The 21,246-nt window shown below is 42.7% G+C and overlaps 1 protein-coding gene across 1 annotated transcript; it reads left to right on the plus strand.

Moving 5' to 3' along the window:
* The first annotated feature begins 2,235 nt into the window (after positions 1 to 2,235).
* Positions 2,236 to 12,989, plus strand: Mmp12 (matrix metallopeptidase 12). Its single transcript, XM_051155887.1, has 10 exons — positions 2,236 to 2,378; positions 3,498 to 3,751; positions 4,800 to 4,948; positions 5,102 to 5,227; positions 7,711 to 7,872; positions 8,266 to 8,389; positions 9,798 to 9,931; positions 10,409 to 10,568; positions 12,154 to 12,257; positions 12,781 to 12,989. Exons 1-10 carry the CDS (start codon positions 2,289 to 2,291, stop codon positions 12,879 to 12,881), a joined length of 1,404 nt encoding a protein of 467 aa, XP_051011844.1. The 5' UTR covers positions 2,236 to 2,288; the 3' UTR covers positions 12,882 to 12,989.
* Positions 12,990 to 21,246: the final 8,257 nt, after the last annotated feature.

Raw genomic sequence — 21,246 nt, forward strand, 5'->3', positions numbered from 1 at the left:
GCAATCTTTTTACTCCCTCTTTTGTGATGTTTCCTAAGCGTTAGTGTAGGGGTCACATTGTAGGTGATCGATCTTTAAGAGGTTCCAGGCAGTTGACTGACCTTTTTTTATTATTATTATTTAATGCAATATTTATAACAGTCTTGATGTAAAAAAACATTTTTACTCCAGCTTTACAAATGAAAAACTCATCCTGAATAGGTTAAAGTGACAGCTTGAGGTCATAAAACAACAGAGTAGATTTGAAAGCAGGTAGGCCTGAGTCTCAGAATTAAGCTGACAACCTGGGCAGTGCCCCGTAGCTGCCCACCCAGCCTCGGCAGTGCCCCGTAGCTGCCCACCCAGCCTGTTTCTCCTGACACTTGATGGTTTGGAGCAGCTGCTGAGTGGAGACACAGGAGAAGCAAATGTGGGTGTGGTCGTCTCCTCTAGAGTCTCTTAGGGCATTCGTTCTCTCAGTTCCTTGTGTCCGTGTTGTCCCCTTGCACCTTGCATCCTATGGACATGACACATTTCCTGCGGATCTTCCGAGAACTGGATTCTGTCTTGCTTGGATGAGACAAGTTCTTGCTTTCAGTGAATCAGGAACACACCTTCTTTGCGGTGCTCTTGCCCTGCCTGGAGGTTCATTCCCAATATCCCTAACACTCCAGCTAGATTCAGCGGCAGGTTCGTATTGAGCATCTACTGCCCTCAAGGTAGTTTCAAAAGCAGAAATCGTTCCCCAAACCCCCTGTTTTCACACTTTCTGGCCCAGTACAGCTGTGTTACCCCTAGGATCTGTGGGCTGAACTCAGTGTTTCAAAGGATTGCTTTCTCATGCTCACACGCCCTGTTAGGGGCAAAGGGAAGGGGCAGAATAATAGTGGGCAGCTTTCCCGTCACTCTCTGTCCCTGCTTAACTGTCACAAAGGGCATAAGGAGGTTAAAGGGGAGTGTTCTCCTTTCAAATGGAACAGCTAGAAATCAAGCCCAGAACATGAAAGGGGCAAGGGTTGGTAAGGACCCAGGGATAGTGTAGTGGGGTGGGTGGGGGGGGGGGGGGGTGGGGGTGGTACTCTTTCTCTTCCTATCTGAGAAGAGCCCAAACCTCTAAAAGCTTTAGGAAAGAGGAACAGATGAGAACAAAGCACAAGATACATATAAACCATACTGGATGTGCTGTTTTGTGTGATAACCCTGAAAATAAGTGTTCGTTTGTTTCTTTGTTGTCTCTGTGTGCATGCATGACATAGCAGGTGCTCTCACCTTCCACTGTGCACTTTCCTGGAAGTTAAACTCAGCTCATCGGGTTTGGGGCAAGGGCCTTTGCCTGCTCAGTCATCTCACAGGCCCCTAAAAAAATAATTAAAATCAACACTAGGATGTAACTAGCAAGTCCCAGCCCGGGGGCATTGGAGGGAGTTAGAACCCACTTGTACGTCTATGACTCTCCATATAGACACTGCCTGTGGTGGGTTTAAAGGAGTGTTGAGCACAACCTCTGCCCACATAGCAGCCTCTTTCCAAAACTCTGCTTTGGGAGTTTTATTCCTTGACTTTTTAATGTTTCCACTCTGGGAATACTTCATGGTCTGAGAGGTGAAGATGTGGAAATGGTACGGGTTGGGTTGCTGAGCCCAGGTGCCCACCCTAGGCAGCATGGGAGATAAGGAAGTGAGCTCCAGAATCTTTCCAGACACCTGGTGTCTGAGATCTCAATCCACGTAAGGACCTCAGCCTGCCCATAGAGCAAGCATCAAAGCAGGCGATGATGAACTTTCTCTTGTATTTAAACAAATATTTAAAGTTGTAAACAAATAAAGAATTCATGTACACTAGCAAAAAAATTTTTTTCTTCACACATTCTTTTAAAATTTACTTTAAAGCACTTCATCTATAATGGGTATTTTAAAAGTATTGTAAAGAGAATTGCATACCAAGTTTTCCAAAACATCACTAATGGGGTTATCTTTATATTTTCGGTACACTTTCAGTTGTTGTTTGTTTTGTCTTACCTTCATTTATATTAAAGAATGTAGAAGCTAAGGCTCACTGCTCATTTGGAAGAAATACGCTAGAGATGTCTAGGTGAGCGATGAGTTAGATGGTGGCTTGACCTGCTGTTAGTTCACGTGATTCTGAAGCAAAGCAAAGGATGATATCAACTGTGAGTCACTTGGAGGATTTCATGGTCACAGATCCTGCCTAAAGGGTTATATAAAGTGGGACTTTAAGGGAACTTGCAGTGAGAGACAGACAGAGAGCAGATTGAAGAGCTGGCCTCTGCTGAAAGGCACCAGGGCACAATGAAGTTTCTCATGCTGATTGCGGTCTTACAGGTATCTGCCTCCAGGGCCGACTCTGTAGACCCTGTGAAGGAGGCAGAGTTTGCTAAAGTAAGTACTGACAGGCTTGCACTACTCCCGCCAGGCTGTGTCTGTAAGAGCAGAGCTACTGAATTGGCAAGTGTTATTTTGAAGAAGAGATTTGATTTGAGAATCAGTATAGGTAGCTGCTTTCTTTTCAGCGTGTTTTTTTCCATAGAGGATTATAAAAATGAAATGATGGTTTTGAGAGAATGTCATTAAATTAGTGAATAATTGTACCATCTACAAAAATCTTTGGTTAAATAATTTTAGCTCAACATAATTGGGCTACATTTCTGATAGAGTGTTGTGTGTCGGTCTTCCACCCCATTTGTCTTTTATTTGTAGAAGTAATTTAGTGTCCATTAATGATGTGAGATTTGGACATTGCTTAATCCTTGTGGTCATTTCAAGTTGCTATGATAGTTCCACATGGTGCCTCCATGTTCATTTATCTCAGATATTTATTCATAAACAGGTTTAAATAAGGTTTGAAGAAAAATCTTACCTTTCTTAATTAAACAAACTTGAGCTCTTATTTTCTAAAATTATTTCCATTCCTTTTTGAGACAGTGCATTGCTGTGTTGTCTAGTCTGGTCTTAAACTTGTGGACTTAGGTCCTTCTCCATCAGCCTCCTCGGCAACTGGGTCTAGTTCCTAACATTGCTTTGACTTTTAATTTACCCATGTTTCCTACTGTGATTATACTTTCCCTTGTGTGGGGACCAACCCCAGATCTGCTAGCATGCTAGGCAAGTGCTCAACCTCTACACAAACTCCTCAAGCAAGTAAGGTTTTGATGCCAACCTAAATGGTTTAAACATCCTAACAACAAAGATTTTGCCACTTAAAGTGCAGCCTTAAACACTAGGTGCTAAAATGGCTTCTAACAGTCTAGAAGCAAGTCTGAAGAAGCAGAATAATAGAAGTTTTTCCTGGGGGGATTTTTGGTAATCATCTACAATGTTTTAAATAGTATAGGAAGTTAATTTTTCCCTCCTTGTAATTGCTTCTCTAAATAATAATAATGTATCATGTGACTAAAACAACTGGTTTGGGAACAGCAGTGTGGTGCTGAGCATGTTTGCAGGGCTCCCGACAGAAACCGGGCTGCGTACAGTTGTGTTCAATGCTTGTGTTTTGTCTAGAGGTACTTGACACACTTTTATGGCTTTGAAGATGACAGAAGTCCAATGGCAAAAACAAAAACAAAAACCAACAGAAACTTTCTAGAAGAAAAAATCCAGGAAATGCAGGAGTTCTTTGGGCTAGAAGCAACTGGGCAACTGGACACCCCAACCCTCAGGATAATGCACACTCCTCGATGTGGAATGCCAGATGTACAGCATCTTAGAACAGTGCCCTGGAGGTCAAGGTGGACGAAACGTCACCTCACCTACAGGTAATGTCAGCGTGTGCCCTGGGGAATTCTTGTACTTTCCTGTGGGTGTGGCTTCTAGAAACCAGAAACATTTAGCTACAAAGTTTCTAAGTCTGTGAGTTGTTAATACAAACATATTCCTTATCTCCACACTGGCCTGATGGCTCAGTGGAGAAAGTGCATGTCAAACAACCATGGGCATCAGAGTTTAGATTCCAAGAATCTGTGTAGAACCAGACAGGCATGGTAGCTACCTGTAATCCTGGTACATGTGAGACAGAGATAGGCTAGCCAGACTAGTGGAATCAGGGGTGTTTGGTTTTGATTGAGGGACATTGCCTCAATAAATAGAGTGGATCATGATTGGGTGTGAGTCAGCTTCACACCTCTCCATGCATCCACACACTACATGCACAACAGCCCTCACACACCTTTACATGCATTCACAACTACACACACACACACACACACACACACACACACACACACTTATTATCTCTATGAGGTAATTTGATCACTGAGCAGAGCAGAAGAGCTGCAAAGAAACAAAATGAAAATTGAATTAATACAAATAAAAGGTCTGTATATTATTAAAGATGAATAAATGCAGAGTTTTGGTGCCATGGATATTTATGTCTATGAAAGTAAATGCTTCACAATAATTACTAGTAAGTTATAAATAAGAGGAAATTAAATTACATTTTGATTATAGGAAAGTTTCCCAAAGAGCTGAGGCGTGGTGGCATATGCTTGTAATCCCAGCACTCAGAAGGCAGAGTCGGGCAGATCTCTGTGAATTCGAGGCCAGCCTGGGCTACAAAGCAAATCCACAACAGCCAAGGCTACACAGAGAAGCCCTGTCTCAAGGCCCCCAAAAACCCATACAAATGAGAAAGAGAGAGAGTTTTCCAAAGAAAAAATGGTTTCAAACTTTAACAAATTATCCTCACCTAGATTGTCAGTTTGCAAGGAAGTTCTTCCTGCAGGCATGGATGCAGAACTGAGAGACTGGAAAAGTCAAAATTAAGCAATGGTGTCGTATTTGTTTCCTTCTCTTTCTCTAACACAGGATCTTTAATTACACTCCTGACATGAAGCGTGAGGATGTTGACTACATATTTCAGAAAGCTTTTCAAGTCTGGAGTGATGTGACGACTCTGAAATTCAGAAAGATTTACAAAGGCCAGGCTGACATTATGATACTTTTTGCATATGGAGGTACGCAACTTGAACTTCACCTGTGTCATTTGTCACCCTGTATGAAGTCATCATTCACCATATGATGCCACCATATGTGATGCCCTGTGTTGTTGTCATCATCTTTCATGTGCCAGATGTATCTGAATAATGACTGTCTTTCATTTTGAAAAGCTCATGGAGACTACAGTTCTTTTGATGGCAGAGGTGGTACCTTAGCCCATGCTTTTTACCCTGGACCCGGTATTCAAGGAGATGCACATTTTGATGAGGCAGAAACCTGGACCAAAAGTTACCAAGGTAGGAGAGAGAGATAAATGAAAACTAAAATGAAATTTAAGATAGGTCATTATCTCAAAAGAATATATTCTGACAAAAGATTATAACAAAAGAAATAACAAATTCTGAGTTTATGTATTTAGTCCATTTTTCCTTGCTGTAAATCAGGGGTGCTGGATTGTTTATGGTAGAGATCCTCTCCAAGGGTCGCCAAGATTCCACGAGCAAGTTCTATACAGTAAGCTCTTGAAAAAGTATAAGTTGTTAATTGGGTTTTGACCAGTAAAACCTATAAACTTAAAAGCAAACACTAACTCTGTGTGATTCTTTGTATGTTGACAATTTATTAGTTTCACAGAGACCTGAAAAGATAATTATAGAAAATTTAGAGATCCCTCTGGAGAAATACAAGCTCACGTGTAGTCATAGAGCCTTATGTGAACTTTGGATACCATTTTTAGAATATCCAATCAATCACTTTCCTACTCAAATAATGGGGAATGATGTTACCTTATTAATTATTACTATTGTTATTATTGGAGGCAATCTACAGTATAAGAAATTTGAACCCATCATCTCAGTAGCTTTTCTAATATCTTTTGGAAATCCTCAGTTATGCAATTCATCCATGTGGAAAACATAGGGAGAAATTCAAGAATGTGGTCTGTCCACTCTGAATGCCCCTTCTCTGGCTGGTTTTTCATGTGATGTATAGATATATTTTTCCATATCCCATATCTACCAGGAAGGTAAACACATAGCCTAAAGCTTTGAGTCTGACATATAGCCTAAAGCTTATGATTTTTTGATAAGGACATTTTGAAGGCTGTAGAGGTACATCATGCATGGTTTAGTACTTGCTAAACTACTAATTTTCAACCAGATATGCTTAATGGGTCTGAGTTTTTCAGGATTATTTTGGGACTAGCTGTAAGCTTTTCATCAAGTGAAAATGGGCCCTAGAAATGCAAATCAATGCAGCTGCTCTCACCTAAGCAGGAGACCAAGCAAGAGTTGGTGGCAAGTTTGTGCAAAAGCAGGACTAGGTCATGTATTATTGGCTCTTGGACTTATTTTTAAATTTATTTGACTTCTTTTTTTAAAAAGGTGCTTTTGAAACTTCTGTATGTGGCCCAGGCTGGCCTTGAACTCATAGTCCTCCTAAGTCATTTTCCTGAATGAATGAATGAATGAATGAATGAATGAAAGAAATCATTTTCCAAGTCCCAGGACTCTATTCTAACTTTACTGTTTGTCAAAATTTAGCAAGGATATAGTGTCTAGAAAGCATCTTTTACTAGGTCCAGGCACCATAAGGCCTGAGAAGCCACTGTACTCCCCAGTCACATCAAAGCACCAGCAGCAAGGTCAAACAAACAAGTTAAGTGCTCGAGCTCATATTCACAGCCCAGCTGCTTGGCTCTAAAGTTCATTTCTTTTAATTACACGTTATCAAAAGTAAAGTGGTGCCTTTAATTTTATTTGGAATCAGGTATAGAAACGTTCATGCCAGAATGTATTCCATTTGTCTGCCAATGAAATGGTCCATAATTGTAGAGCATTTTGGCTCCACAGGGACATTTTCGGACATTCTTAGTTGAAAACAGAAGTGGATATTGGTAATTCCAAAGAGCGGTACAAGTAGAGATCTCTAAATGCCTACAACAGAGAACTGCTCTGGCAACACTTGCAAAGCTTCTAATGTCAACAATTCTGAGGCTGAGAAATGCCGTTTGAGAGAGTGGGGAAATAAGCAAAGGAAGATTCTTAAATGCTCCCTTTTAATGTGTTAGGTGTTGTATTATCTTCTTTAAAACTGCAAGGCAATGGGCTGGAGAGATGGCTCAGAGGTTAAGAGAGCACACTGACCTTGTAGAGCCCCTAGGTTCCGTTCCTAGCACCCAGGTTGGGCAGCTCACTCTTGCCTGTATCTCCAGCTCCACACAGACCCAATGACTCTGGCCTCTGCAGGCACCTGCACTCATGTGTCATAGTGGGGTGATGCTTAGCCATTAAAGGGTGGACTCCTATCACATGGGTGGAACTGGACTATGTGTAAAAAGGTCAGTATAGGAAGATGATTACCCCATTATCTCATTCATATTGAGACATGAGAAAAGTTCATCTCATAAATGCTGAGAGCAGAATGGTTATTGGGGAGAGAGGGAAGGTGTGGGTGGGTAATAGTTGATCCATTGACACTAAGTTACACTTGGGACCATGGAGGTCCGTTCTTGGCACTATGGCACAGCCATGCAACTATAGACAGCAGTAGTGGACTGTTTACTTCAAAAGGCTGGAAGAAAGGATTGTGAGTATTTTGCCACAAATGAATGATATGAATTTGAGGAGATAAATAAATGCATGCTGTCTTGAACACTATGCAATGAGTGTAGACATCAGAACATCACATGGGGCCTATGAACACATACAATTTGGTGTGAGTTAAACAAAAACGGATAGTCTATTTCACAGTTTTATTCTTTTACCTTGTTTCCTCTTAGGCACAAACCTGTTTCTTGTTGCTGTTCATGAGCTTGGCCATTCCTTGGGGCTCCAGCACTCCAATAATCCACAGTCAATAATGTACCCCACCTACAGGTATCTTGACCCCAACGCATTTCGCCTCTCTACTGACGACATACGTAACATTCAGTACCTCTATGGTAAGCTGAACCTCATCGTTTGCCGTACAATTCCACACACCCTTATGAATAATGCCATGTCTAGGTTTGGGAAACTTTATTATCTCGTTTTGAGCCCTCTGTGTACATGGTGAGATAGGCTGCACAGGCACTGTCTTCATTTGGCCTCACATTGGTAAAGTTTTCTAACAGTGTCACCACTGCTCTACTGACAGGGGCATCAGAGAAAGGGAATTCAGTTATTCTCTTCCGTGATGCTACAACTAAGGGGGTCAAAGTCCTCGGAGCATGCTTCCCATGAATTTCATAGGAAACGTGATGCTTTGAATTTTCCATTAAGAAGCAGAATATTTAGAATGAGTAGCTCTTCCCCTTACAAAGTTTCCCCAAATGAACATCAAAATATATTTTCAGGAGCCCCAGTGAGAAACCTACCCTCAGCAAATCCTGGCACTCCACTGTCAACTGTCTGTCACCAAAGTTTGAGCTTTGATGCTGTCACAACAGTGGGAGATAAAATCTTTTTCTTTAAAGACCGGTATGATTTCTTTTTTTATCTAACCAGTGTTGGGGGCTGTGTGGTTACATCTGTTTTTCTTTTGTTTTTCTCTCAGGAAACATTTTATAGGATGTAGATAAAGCCTGTAGGGCAGACACTTGGACTTGAATCCCAAGTTATGGAGATATCTTACATTTGCTGTTGCTGTTTTTAAATTTTTTTATTTTTCATTTGCTCACTTTACATCCCGATTGTAGTCACCACCTGACCCTACCCGCCCTCTCTCACATCCCCTCCCTCCCTCCCTCCCCTAGTCCTCAGAAACGGGAGCCCTCCTCCCCTAACATCTGACCTCAGCCTATCCTGTCTCATCTGGACTGTCTATATCCTCTTCCTCTGTGGCCAGGGGGAAGTGACCCATGAGTGGGCACCAGAGTCCATGTCAGAAGTAGTCCCTACTCCCCATGTTATGGGACCCACAAGGAGATTGTGGGTCTAGGTCCATACCAGATCCTAGATTTTTGAAGCAGGGAACTGCATGATGCTGCTTCTGTTGACTAGAACGTGCATGTGTGGAGTTAAAAAGCAGGAAATGGAAAAGCCCGGCTATTTTGTCATAGGTAAAAAAAAAAAAAAAAAATGATGCGGTCTCAGGGGCTGCAACATGGTTCTTTTGGCAAAGCGCTCAGTGTTCAAACACAAAGACCGGAGTTAAATCCCCAGTTACCACACAGAAATGTCTGGGCACAGCTGAGCCCACTGGAGGCCCCAGTGCAGGGAAGGAGAATATGACTGCTGGGGCTTGTGGAGTCTGAGCCATTCAAAAAGCTCCAGGTTCAAGGAGAACACATGACTCAAAGATAAGGAAAGGGGCCTCCACATGCATGTGCACAAACACATATACGTATTCATGAAACACACCCAAGCGCGCACACACACACACACACACACACACACACACACACACACACACACACACACATCTGGGATTAAGGCTTTGAAAAACTCCTGGGTAGACTTCTTTGAGCACATGGAGAATTCCAGAATGACTCCCGGTTTCTGAGTCTTGGACAGAGATGGAGGCAGGAGTTGGGCTGGGGGAGGGCAGTGGGGGAAAGCTAGCATGTGGGAGCTAGGACAGATGCTCCCATTTTGAGCTGATAAAACAACGACTTCTTCCATGTACAAGCGGCTGACAGGTTGGGAGCAGACTAGAACCTCAGACCCTGAGAGTCCAGATCTGGGTATTTCTGCTTTGGGTTTCCTGTTTAAGTCATTGTAGTTATCAGAACTGGTGAAGATCCACTGTGCTCTCACACAGAAACTTATGTAATAGGGTGTGAAAACAAAGAAATATGGAACCATTTCACAAGTTCCTTCCATTTGTGTTTTGAAGAACATGAGTCTACAGCAATTTCTCACACACACTCAATGTATTTCACATCAGATTCCTCTGGTGGAAGCTGCCTGGGAGTTCAGCCACCAACGTTACCTCAATTTCTTCCATGTGGCCAAGCATCCCATCTGGTATTCAAGCTGCTTATGAAATCGAAGGCAGAAACCAACTTTTTCTTTTTAAAGGTAATTATAATGCTTTGTTCTGCCACCGAGAACACTTTATGGAGAAGAGTAGGTAAAGGATGCTATGCCACCTCATGTACAGAGACTAAACCAAGGCTCTAGGCTTTTGTACTCATGGCTCTGAACTGTAAGCTAACTGTACCAGCCCAGCTGTACAGGAAGTGCACATCTTCAGGAAAGGTGAATAAAATATGAGATAATGACACTTTAAAAAACAAAACAACCATAGAGCCACAGGAAGTAAGGCAGTGATTGAGAACAAAAAACAAGGTGGAGTGACATTTCTCAATGACAGAGGATCTATTTACCATGGATGGAGCCTCAGGTTTGACGCCCCCACCCCTACTCCCACCCCCAGCACAAATAAGGCAAAACTAATTTTAGAGCTCTACACAAGAGAGGTGTACTATAGTAAGCCAGTGTTTGTACTATCATTTTGGTGAGATTCTGTTGTGCCCTTTGTGTTTGCCCTCATAGATGACAAGTACTGGTTGATTACCGACCTAGTGCCGCAGCCACACTACCCCAGAAGCATCTATTCTCTGGGCTTCCCTGAGTCCGTGAAGAAGATCGATGCAGCTGTCTTTGACCCATTTCGCCTTAAGGTCTACTTCTTTGTAGATAAACAATATTGGAGGTGAGGTCCAATGGTTGGTACTTTGTTAAGATTTGTAAAAAACAGGCACAGAATTTTCCAGAAGGCAAATTTTCTATGAAAGATACAAATACCTTTGTCTTTCTTGGGAGAGGCAGCAGGAGCACATGAGTCTGAAATAGCCAAGCTGGTCTTTTCCCTAGGCCTTTGGTTTCTGATATAATTTCATCTTGGGGAGTGTCTGGACTCCAGGACTCCTTTCTATAGTCGTGGACCCACAGACAAAATGAGGAAGCTATCCTCTGAGTGACAGAGAGCCAGAGGGAGGCCAGCAGTTCATCAGAGTGGCTGTCTGCCCTACTTACCTGATGATGAAGGGACCGAGATCGTCCCTCTCCTCTCCTGAGGAAGACAGTCCTGAGCAGCACTGTTTGCATGCTTCACATAGACATAACAGAATAGACGAAGGTAGTAAAGCCTCTGTTTTCTTTTTTTAATTTTATTTTATTAATTTATTCATATTACATCTCAATGGTTATCCCCTCCCTTATATCCTCCCATTCCTCCCTCCCTCCCATTTTCCCCTTACTCCCCTCCCCTATGACTGTGACTGAGGATGACCTCCTCCCCCGTATATGCTCATAGGGTATCAAGTCTCTTCTTGGTAGCCTGCTATCCTTCCTCTGAGTGCCGCCAGGTCTCCCCATTCAGGGGACGTGGTCAGATATGAGGCACCAGAGTACATGTGAAAGTCATACCCCACTCTCCACTCAACTGTGGAGAATGTCCTGTCCATTGGCTAGATCTGTTTTCTTGAGTACTTAAAATTCAATGTGTAATTTCAACTGAATGCCACATATTTGTGACATAAATTGATCTGCCAAGTTTAGCCTTGCTTGAGAAACAGGACTTGTGGTTTTACCTGATAAGGTTTCCCGGAGAGGTGACAAAAAGGTATAACTTACTGTAATCTGATATTCTTAAATTTTGTCTAAGTTTTACACTTCCAAGAGACCAAGACATTTCCTTGTTCTAACCACCAGAGATCTAGTGTCAGGCAAGCAATGGTGGGAGAACTGAACTGAGTGAAAAATGAGATAACAAACATGTTCAAATGTCACTTGGACGTCTATAGGAAACTTTCCACTCAGGACCAAAAGGAACTTCATGGAGATGCAGGGCCCTCACTCTCTGGTTTGGACATGATGCATGATGTGTTTTGCTTTTCCTTTCTCTCTAACATCGATGTTTAAAACCCTTCAACCCTGCAGCTTTTATGTCCCCCCTTCCTCTTTGCCACGGGGGGCAAGTGGGTATCATTGATTTGTGTCTTTCTAGAAAAGGTTTTCAAAAATAGTGATCAGCAATTAAGTCATTGGGCCAGTGAGGGCTGTCACAGGTCAACCCTCTTCAGTGTCAGGCTGCGTGGGAAGGACCTGAGCAGTAAGCAAGCACTGTGAGGGCGGGAGATTGGAGTCACAGAGCTCAGGTTCAGACTTCCATGGTGATGCGGGGAGAACCAATCGTTCCGTCTTTGAATTTTTCATCAGTAGATTGAGAACACTGTCAGGGCTCCGGGCTGTGAAGTGCACCTTCTCATTCTCCTGCCGGCTGCTTTCTCCCACAGGTATGATGTGAAACAATACCTCATGGACCCTGCTTACCCGAAACTGATTTCCTCACAATTCCCAGGAGTTATGCCTAACGTCGACGCAGTCTTCTATTACAAAAGTAAGTGGGCTTGGAAGATACTAGCAATCATATTTTAAAGTACAATAACGCAGTCTGGGTTCGGGGTGGGGTGTGCACTGCTCCAGTTTGTGCTGTGGATATGTTCAACTTCAGCTTGAAGAAACTTGCCCACCAGTGCTGCCCTGCAATGATACAGCCCACATTGTGTGAAATGGGAAATGTGCTGCAGGACATGTTTAACAAGAACAGAAATCCCCATTTTGTCCCTTCCTCTCTCCTGCTGACTGGACCAAGATTCAAAAACAAACTTGACCTCTCCCTAGCCTAGTCCTCCTCCATGACCCATCCCTCTGTGCCTGACCCTGTCCTCTCTTGAGATTTCCACCCAGAGAGCGACTGGCTGAGGGACGAACAGCAGAGCAGGCAGAACATACTGCCAAGGCTCCCCAACACTGACATTTCAAATCACACCTTTTGTCATCTAGATAATCTTTTAAAAACATCTCTACGTTTTAAAGAAACACAAAGTAAGAATTAAAGAATGAATTTTTTCCCATTTCAGGCCACTACTACTTTTTCCAAGGAATCTACCAGTTGGAATATGACCCCTTCTTGCATCATGTCACCAAAAAGCTGAAAAGTACGAGCTGGCTTGGTTGTTAGGAGTGCTTTCCAGTTCTTCTGTTTCATAAGTACTTACTACATATGCACTGTATGCTCAGGGTGTACCTACACACCAGTAATGTAACATGAAATAAGGTGAGGTGTCCAGGCCACAGATGAATGTTTACACAGAAAAATGCTTTTACAAAATTTAACCTGTCTGGGCAAACCGTTTCACTTGATTCTATTCTTAATTTTGAAAGCAGATGCCTTGGAGGCCAATGGGATTCTCTGTAACTTGTTTTCCAACAACTTTCAAGCGGAAAAACTAGGAATCCTTCCCTGTCCTTACTGAAATGTAATACGTACTATTTTCTCAAATAAATTTAAAGAAAGTATTTGGCTTTTAATTATTTTCTTTAAAAAAAACATTTGATGTGTGTGTGTGTGTGTGTGTGTGTGTGTGTGTGTGTGTGTGTTTTGCCTGCTTGCATCTGTGTACCAAATGCATGCAGTGCTGGTGGAAGCCAGAAGACGGCACCAGATCCCCAGAAACTGGAGTTACAGAGGGTCCTGAGCAGCCTTGAGGGGCCTGAGGATTGAACCTGGGTCATCTGGGAAAACAGCCTGTGCTTTTGACCACTGTGTCATCTCTCCAGCCCTAGCTTTTAACATTTGTTTTTTCTTGAAAAACAGAATGAATGTTGAAAATAACTCTGGACTTCCAAATAAAGTCTTTCCGTGACTGTACCAAGGAGTCAATAGAGATGTGACAGCTAGAAAAAGTTGTAGCCTGGTCTACACACAGAGTTCTAGGACAGCCAGGCTGTTACGCAGAGAACTGTAATAAATTATGTACGAATGCCTGTCTAACCCCAAGATGAGAAAGCACTCCCTAGCCTGCACGTGACTCCAAGAGTGACTGAGAAGAGACAGGAGGAAATGGATTTCTGATCTTGATGGATGTGTTGTGTGGCTCTCATTTTGCACCAGAAAACGGGTTGTACAATTGCTAGGTGACCTTACAGGGAATTAAGTCTAAGCCTCCTTAGACATAGGAGGGATTGTGAGTAACACATTTTGTTTGCTATGGGGAAGAGACAACACGATGAGGCCCCCAAGCCTGTGTTCTGACCTGCCTTCCATCAGCTGCATGTGTTGTCCTGAAGTCTTCTGCATTGTGCACGCAGTAGAGCTGTCACTGAAAGCTTATGGGTTTGTGAAATATGCCCAACATAAAAACCAGCTGATGTAAGCCAGCTGTGGCGGCGCACACCTTTAATCCTAGCACTCAGGCAGCAGAGGCAGGCAGATCTCTTTAAGATCAAGGCCAGCCTGGTCTGCAAAGAGAGTTCCAGGACAGCCAGGCTATTACACAGAGAAGCCCTGTCATGAAAAAGCCAAAACCAAGCAAGTTAACAACAACAAACTGACTGATGTACCGACCATGACTCAGAGAGCCCTTCATAGCAGACAATTATTTGGTCATTTTTGAAGCATGAAAATAAACAGGAGGGATATGGGATATGAGTGTCTGGGATCATGTCAGAGACACGTGAGGACTTTTTCAGATGATTTTGGAGTGGGTGGCCGAGCGGCTGCATCCCATCATGAACAAGACACCATTTTATCCTTAACAGGACAGGTGCTTAATGCTGGTTATGAATTTGCACTTCCTGTACATAATGCTTCTGCCCAAGCTATCACCCATGGACTTACAGAACACCTTACCACCATCACGACAACCCACCCAGCACTGTTTCTGCCCAGGGAACTTGCTTTGAAGCCAAAGTAGAGTAGGTAAGTAGGCCCACGCTGACGTCCGCGGAATTTGCTGACCTCATCATGTGCCACACAGGCCCAACACACATGCCTTGGTAGATCGCTGCTGCATGTCTTTGGTTAACTTGTAGAATGTTTTTCTTTTCAGGGTTAGAGACTGGAGCAAGGGACTGCGTATCCTAACAAAGCACTTTACCTTTAAGCTACATCCCAGCGGTTAAGATTCTGAAATTTTTCATTTTGCCAGTTTTGTGCTAGTGTTTTTATGAAAGTGGATATTTTGATTGCCCTTATTCAATCACCCCAGGTGATATGGCTCTTAAAATTATTAATTTTAGTGTTGACAGAAAGGAGATATTTAAAAAATCTTAAGTTGCTGCTAATATTATCATAATAATTCTGTCAACATACTCTCTTCAGAAAACATATTTTAAAATGTGATTTAGCTGACTCAATAGCTAAAATATTTCCTTAAGTCTCACTGTGGCAAATGTTTCCTGAGCCAGCCTAACAAATAAAAGCTCTTCAAAGTCCTGGTGGCTTTGAAGGAGAGAGAGGAACCAAACATTTGAGAACTTCCTATTAATATTTAGGTGGATTCTATTAATTTAAAAATTCTAAAATGATCCTTACCTAAAGGCATCTCTGCCACTCACCCTCTAAGACCTTCTTTGCTGGCTGCACTTTCTTGGTTAGCATGAATATCCTCATGTTTTTAAGACATTATGTACTGCCTTCAGGCCTCTATTTCTTACTTTTAAGAAGCCTAAAATGTTTTTAAATGAACTATTTTTTTTGGAGGGGGGAATAGACATTGAAATTTTGTTTCCTGTTTTTGTTAATTGTCTTCTATTTTGAAAAAATTCAGTAATCATCTCTTTTGTAGTGTTTTTCTTAATTGTTTGATTGTCTTCTTCTAAGATCAAAGAAAAAAATAATTTATTCTTCATCATAGCCCCTTATTCTTTCAGCCTCTATTTTGGTTCTTCACTTTATCTTCACTTTATCTTACTCAGAATCTTTCAGGGCCAGTTTCCACATCTGTCCTCAAGCTTTGCAGCGGTCTCTTCACTTGCCTGTAGTCAACTCTTTGAGAAATATGTCTTTATTTGTGCATTTTCATTTATGTGTATGCGTATGAACCGCTGATTACATGACACCATGTACATGAAATGCCTGCAGAGGCCAGAAGAGGGCATCAGATCCCCTGGAACTGACTAACTTTGGTGCTGGGAACTGAACTTAGATCTTACCTTAGAGTGACTAGTGTTCTTAATATTGACCTAGCTCTCCAGCCCTACCATTGGTTCTTTAACCTGTTCATTCTGGTTTTACATTGAGCAAAAAGTGTCCTTACAAAGTTTCCATTTGATTTGTTTTCAAAATAGATTGGTCATGTCTTAGCTTTGTTGTTGCTTGCTCATCTTTGTGATTTTTTTTCTTTTACTTTTTTATATTTTAAATTCTTCGTCATTGATAGGGATTTAATAATTAAAATAAATAAGAGCCTCATAGATTGAGTTCAATGTTTGCTTTTCTTTCTTTCCTTTTTCTTTTTTTCTTTTTCTTTCTTTGTTTGTTTGTTTGTTTTTGTTTTTCGAGACAGGGTTTCTCTGTGTGGCCTTGGTTGTCCTGGACTCACTTTGTAGACCAGGCTAGCCTCGAACTCACAAATATCCACCTGCCTCTGCCTCCCAAGTGCTGACATTAAAAAGCATGCACCACCATGCCCAACTCAATGTTTGCTTTTCAATTGACTGCCACTGATAGAGTCTTGTTCCTTTGTACTTAGGGAAGCTTTGTAAGCTCATTAAAATGTTTTTTAAAATTATGTAGCTCAGAAAGCCTTATGCTTACGGCAATGCACCTGTCTCATCCTTATGAACACTAGGACTACAGATGTCTAGCCTTGGTTTTCCTTATTATGTTTAACACTGTTTTTGTTGGGAATGGCTGGGCCGGGGGCAGGGGGAGAGTTCATAGAGACTGCCTAGCCTCTTTTTTAAAAATCTGTGGTAAAAGGCTTAGTTGCAGATTCTTTCCTAACTTGCAATTTGTTCAAGTTCAATACACCCAAAGTTCTCTGCCACAAGCTTCCCCCTTGGGAAATTCTCATTTCTCCTTGGCTGGGTACACACTCATGTTTAATTCAGTTTCAGTTCATCTTGTGCACAGACATATGTGCCTGCAGAAGTGTGTGTGTGTGTGTGTGTGTGTGTGTGTGTGTGTGTGTGTGTGTGTGTGTGTGTATGTACCAGGAAAGCCCCTGAGACTTCCATGCCCACCTGCAAGCCCAGCAATGCCCTGCGGGGGTTTCATTATGATTGTTTTCCCTCTTAGAAGGGCCCTTTAGAGTGTCCCATCGCCATGCTGCAGTGATGATGTCCTTGTCTTTTTCCATAGCAAAGCAGTTGAGAGGTAACATCAGTGACTGGTGGCACAGATGTCCATGACACTAATAAATTAGAAGATCCCTTTTTGTGACTCACTATGAAGCAGTAGGCACATTAGTTGATATCACATAATACAATTCTGGTCTGAGGACCGCCATGGGTGAAGTCCTCAAAACCTGGAAGGTACTCAGTAGAGATTGACTCTTCCAATGCAAACTTCTCCTTGATCTAAAATATTTTCTGCTCCCCTTCTTACCCACTAATACAGCTCAGAATTAAGTGAAGGAAAGTTTCTCTTCAATAACTGCATTTACCAGCTTAGTCTGTGGGTGTGCCTTCATTGTTCATTGGAAGAAGGCAGCACCATTTTCTGGACAGGTAGCCCTGTACTACATAAGGAATGTAGCTGAGCATGCACCTAAGTGATCCTTGGGAGCAAACTGGCAAGCAGCATCCTCCGTGGTTACCACTGTAGGCCACAGCATGCTCCATGCTTACCACTGCAGGTCACAGCGTCCTCCGTGGTTACCACTGCAGGTCGCAGCATCCCTCATGGTTACCACTGCAGGTCACAGCATCTTCCATGGTTACCACTGCAGGTCACAGCATCTTCCATGGTTACCACTGCAGGTCACAGCATCTTCCATGGTTACCGCTGCAAGTCACAGCATCCTCTGTGGTTACTGCTGCAGATTGCAGCATCCTCCATGGCTACTGCTCAGGTCACAGCATCTTCCACGGTTACCACTGCAGGTCGTAGCATCCTCCGTGGTTAACACTGAAGGCCACAGCATCCTCTGTGGTTACTCCTCCAGGTCACAGCATTCTCCGTGGTTACCGCTGCAGGCCACAGCATCTTCCATGGTTACCACTTCAGGCCCCTGCTGGAGCTCCTGCCTGAGTCCTTCAGTGACAGACTTTGGCCTGGGAATGTAAGCCAAATAAACCCCTCTCTCCCCAAGTTACTTATGGTTGTAAATGTTTTGTTTTAGCAAGAGACTGGCAATAGGAGGTTCCTCTGCAGATACCCTTGTATTATGCAGGAACCCTTGTGGGGAAGGCAAAGGATCCAGTGTGTCCTCCTCCATTGTCCAATATTTCCTTCATAACGTGCCACACCCAAGGCTATAGAACCCCCATCTTATCTTTATTTTTATACCTTTAGATATGTAATTTTCAGTAATAATAAATTATATTCTAAGGGTGTATATAACTTCTGTTATCACCACTTTAAGAATAAACAAAAAGTGCTAGATCTGGGCCTGGACTTTATCTGAGTTGGTTACCATAGGCCTTCGGCAGGCAGGCAGGGCTTGCCCCCCACACTACGCTCCAGTGAGTATATCGACAACACAAATTGACTTGTAGGGGTCTTTTTCCTTTCTTCTTCTCCTTCTTCTTCTTCTTCTTCTTCTTCTTCTTCTTCTTCTTCTTCTTCTTCTTCTTCTTCTTCTTCTTCTTCTTCTTCTTCTGAGATCATAAGAGGTGGTGGACATGGGAGGATGGGGCAGTGAATGTGATGATGAGGTGCATTGATGTGAAATTCACAAATAGTCAATAAAAATATCATGTGAAAATGAAGAAAAAGAAAGCAGAAATAAGCAATTCATTTACTGACAGAGCTGGGAAGTCTAGAAACTAGGTTTCTGACTGAAGACTCTAACCCCCAACTCGTGTTCCTTTTCTGATGCCTCTTTAATTGTTTTGGCTGGTAGTCACTGACAAAGAACACGCTCAGTTGTTAGGCACACAATAAAACAGCTCATAAATGATCCATCCCAAAAGGCCTAGTCCTCCCCTGCACTTTTGGAGCTGTTACACTACCATAAACACTCTTGGGCGCTGTGTACAGAGGTGAGGCCTGAGAAAAACATGCTGAGAGTTCTGCATATGTAAGTAAGGCCATAGGAAAAACTCACTTAGGCTCTAATTTATGTCTCTGAACAGCATGTTCCCATCTCTGTAACACACACACACACACACACACACACACACACACACACACACATACACTCCCAGAACCTGTAAAATATATGCTATATTACAAAGGTGTGGAATTCTGTGTGCTAGTTTGATGTTTAATGTGCATTTTCTTGGAAAGCACCAAGGAGATTTTAAAGCTTTGTCTAGGATTCGGAATTCTGACTGCTCTTTGAGAGGCAGGCATCTCGGTGTGCTTATGACTCTGATAGCAGATGTCTTAACTGGGTCACATCTGGGCACCATGAGCGAGAGGGTAGGAGACCAGTCAGGCTTAGACATGAGACAAGAAAGTCTGAAACTCAGAAAGATCGTGAAGGTGCCCCTCAGACCGAGGACCATTAAACACTGGGTGGAGAGACAGGGCTAGTCGTCAGGACTCTCCTTCAAGTCCCCCCCCCCTCCCTGTGTGGCATCCATTGGAGGTCAGAGGGCAACGTCAGCTTGGTCTTAGCCTTTCATCTTGTTTCAGACAGGGTCTCTTCCTATGCCGTTCTAGCTGGACTGCAAACTCCTGGGGAGTCTCTCGTCTCCACTTTCGAGAGTTCTGGGATTCCAGACACGTGTGTTATCACACTTACCTTCTATGTGACTTCTGCAGCTCCAAATTTAGATCCTCACACCCATGTGACAAGCTCTTTATCCAGGACACCATCACTCCAGCCCCAGAGTTCAGTTTCTAAGCCTGTGAACATCTGGCCAATAAATTTGTGTGAGGTACATTATATCAGGGTTTAAAAACATTATTAAGAGAGTGCATGAAGAATTGGGGGTAATTTAAAAATGCAGAAAACTCTTTTTTCTTCTTTGCTTGTTCTGGGTTTGGCTGTAAAATGCTGTGCTACTAGATTTGAACAAACATTTTTAATGTTTTCTGATATTCAGCATCTTAATCTGTAAAATGACTATTCTAATGTTTCCTTGAAATGTAGGTTATGGGATGGCACGAAATCTGTGCAGTGTGTCAGACACACAGGATGTGACCGAAAACTGTCTGCTTTCCTGCCCCCTTCCTTCCTCTCTTCTTCCCTATTTTCCTTCCTTTATTTTCTGAGACAGGATCTCATATATTCCAAGCTGACGTCAAAATAGCTACGGATGTGAGGACGATCCTGAACTTGTGATTCCTTTGTTTCACCTGCCAAGGGTGGGATCACAAGAGTGACTCACCGTGCCTGGTTTATGCACTGCTGGGGATCAAGCCCAGGGCCTCATGAAGCGAGGCCAACACCCTACAAGCTGACTACATCTGCCACACCCTTTTCCTCCTTTCTTAGAGAACCATTATGCTCTGCGTGTATGTGTGTGTGTGTGCATGTGAGCATGTGTGTGCATGTGTGTGTGTGTGTGTGTGTGTGTGTGTGTGTGTGTGTGTGTGTGGTTTATGAGCATGTTACACACTCTTAGAAGACCCAGAGTCCTCTAACACCTAACTGGATAATGAGTGTTCTGCCTCCTGTCCCCTTCTTCCCACAGTGTGGGTTTAATGAGGAACAGGCTGGCACACAGCATCAGCTCCCTGGAGCTTTGCCTTGAGATATATCCAAACCATAATTTTGGATGTTCCTACAATTCAAACTTCCATTCTGTCATTATTATATAATGTGATCCATCCGAAGAATGTGTCACCATTAACAAAGTCATGACTCAAAAGTCAATGAGGTCCCTCAGAGTAGTGACAAAGCAGTACGTAAGTCCATGGTCACAGGTTTGTCAAGCAATGAACAGTATTGATTACACGTGTTTGAAGAAAATAAAAACCAGAAGAAAACTAATCCCTATAATAAGACGATTATGAATTATATTTATAAGGTTAATGTTATCACTCAGTCAAGAGAGTATTCCAGACTTTTATGTAGGACAGAGATGAAAAGGCTATGGAGTTAATTCACACCTTTGCCAGTGAGAAACTGCATGTACACATGGCCACTGTCCAGGTTGTATGTAGAAGCTTGATCTCCAGCTTATAGCAACATTCCCAGCAAACCAATCTTTTCACCTATAATAAAAGCCACCAGCTCTATGTCCAGGCTTGCAGGAAGATGGACTGTTAACTATATAGCACTTCAGGGTTGTAAACAATTTCTTCTGTCATTTGCCTGCAGGTGGCCAGGATTTTATTGATAGTTGGCAGGGCCACACTTTCTGTCCCACCTTTCAACTTAGTAACAGTAAGTAAAGAGCACTAAATATGCCCACCAAGCTACAAGAGGTTTCCTCATGCCTAAGTAAGCAGCCTACAACTTCCCTGCCAAGCTTCCTGTGGGAGA

The sequence above is a fragment of the Acomys russatus genome, chromosome 14 (assembly GCF_903995435.1).
Source record: "Acomys russatus chromosome 14, mAcoRus1.1, whole genome shotgun sequence".
Classification (NCBI taxonomy): Eukaryota; Metazoa; Chordata; class Mammalia; order Rodentia; family Muridae; genus Acomys; species Acomys russatus.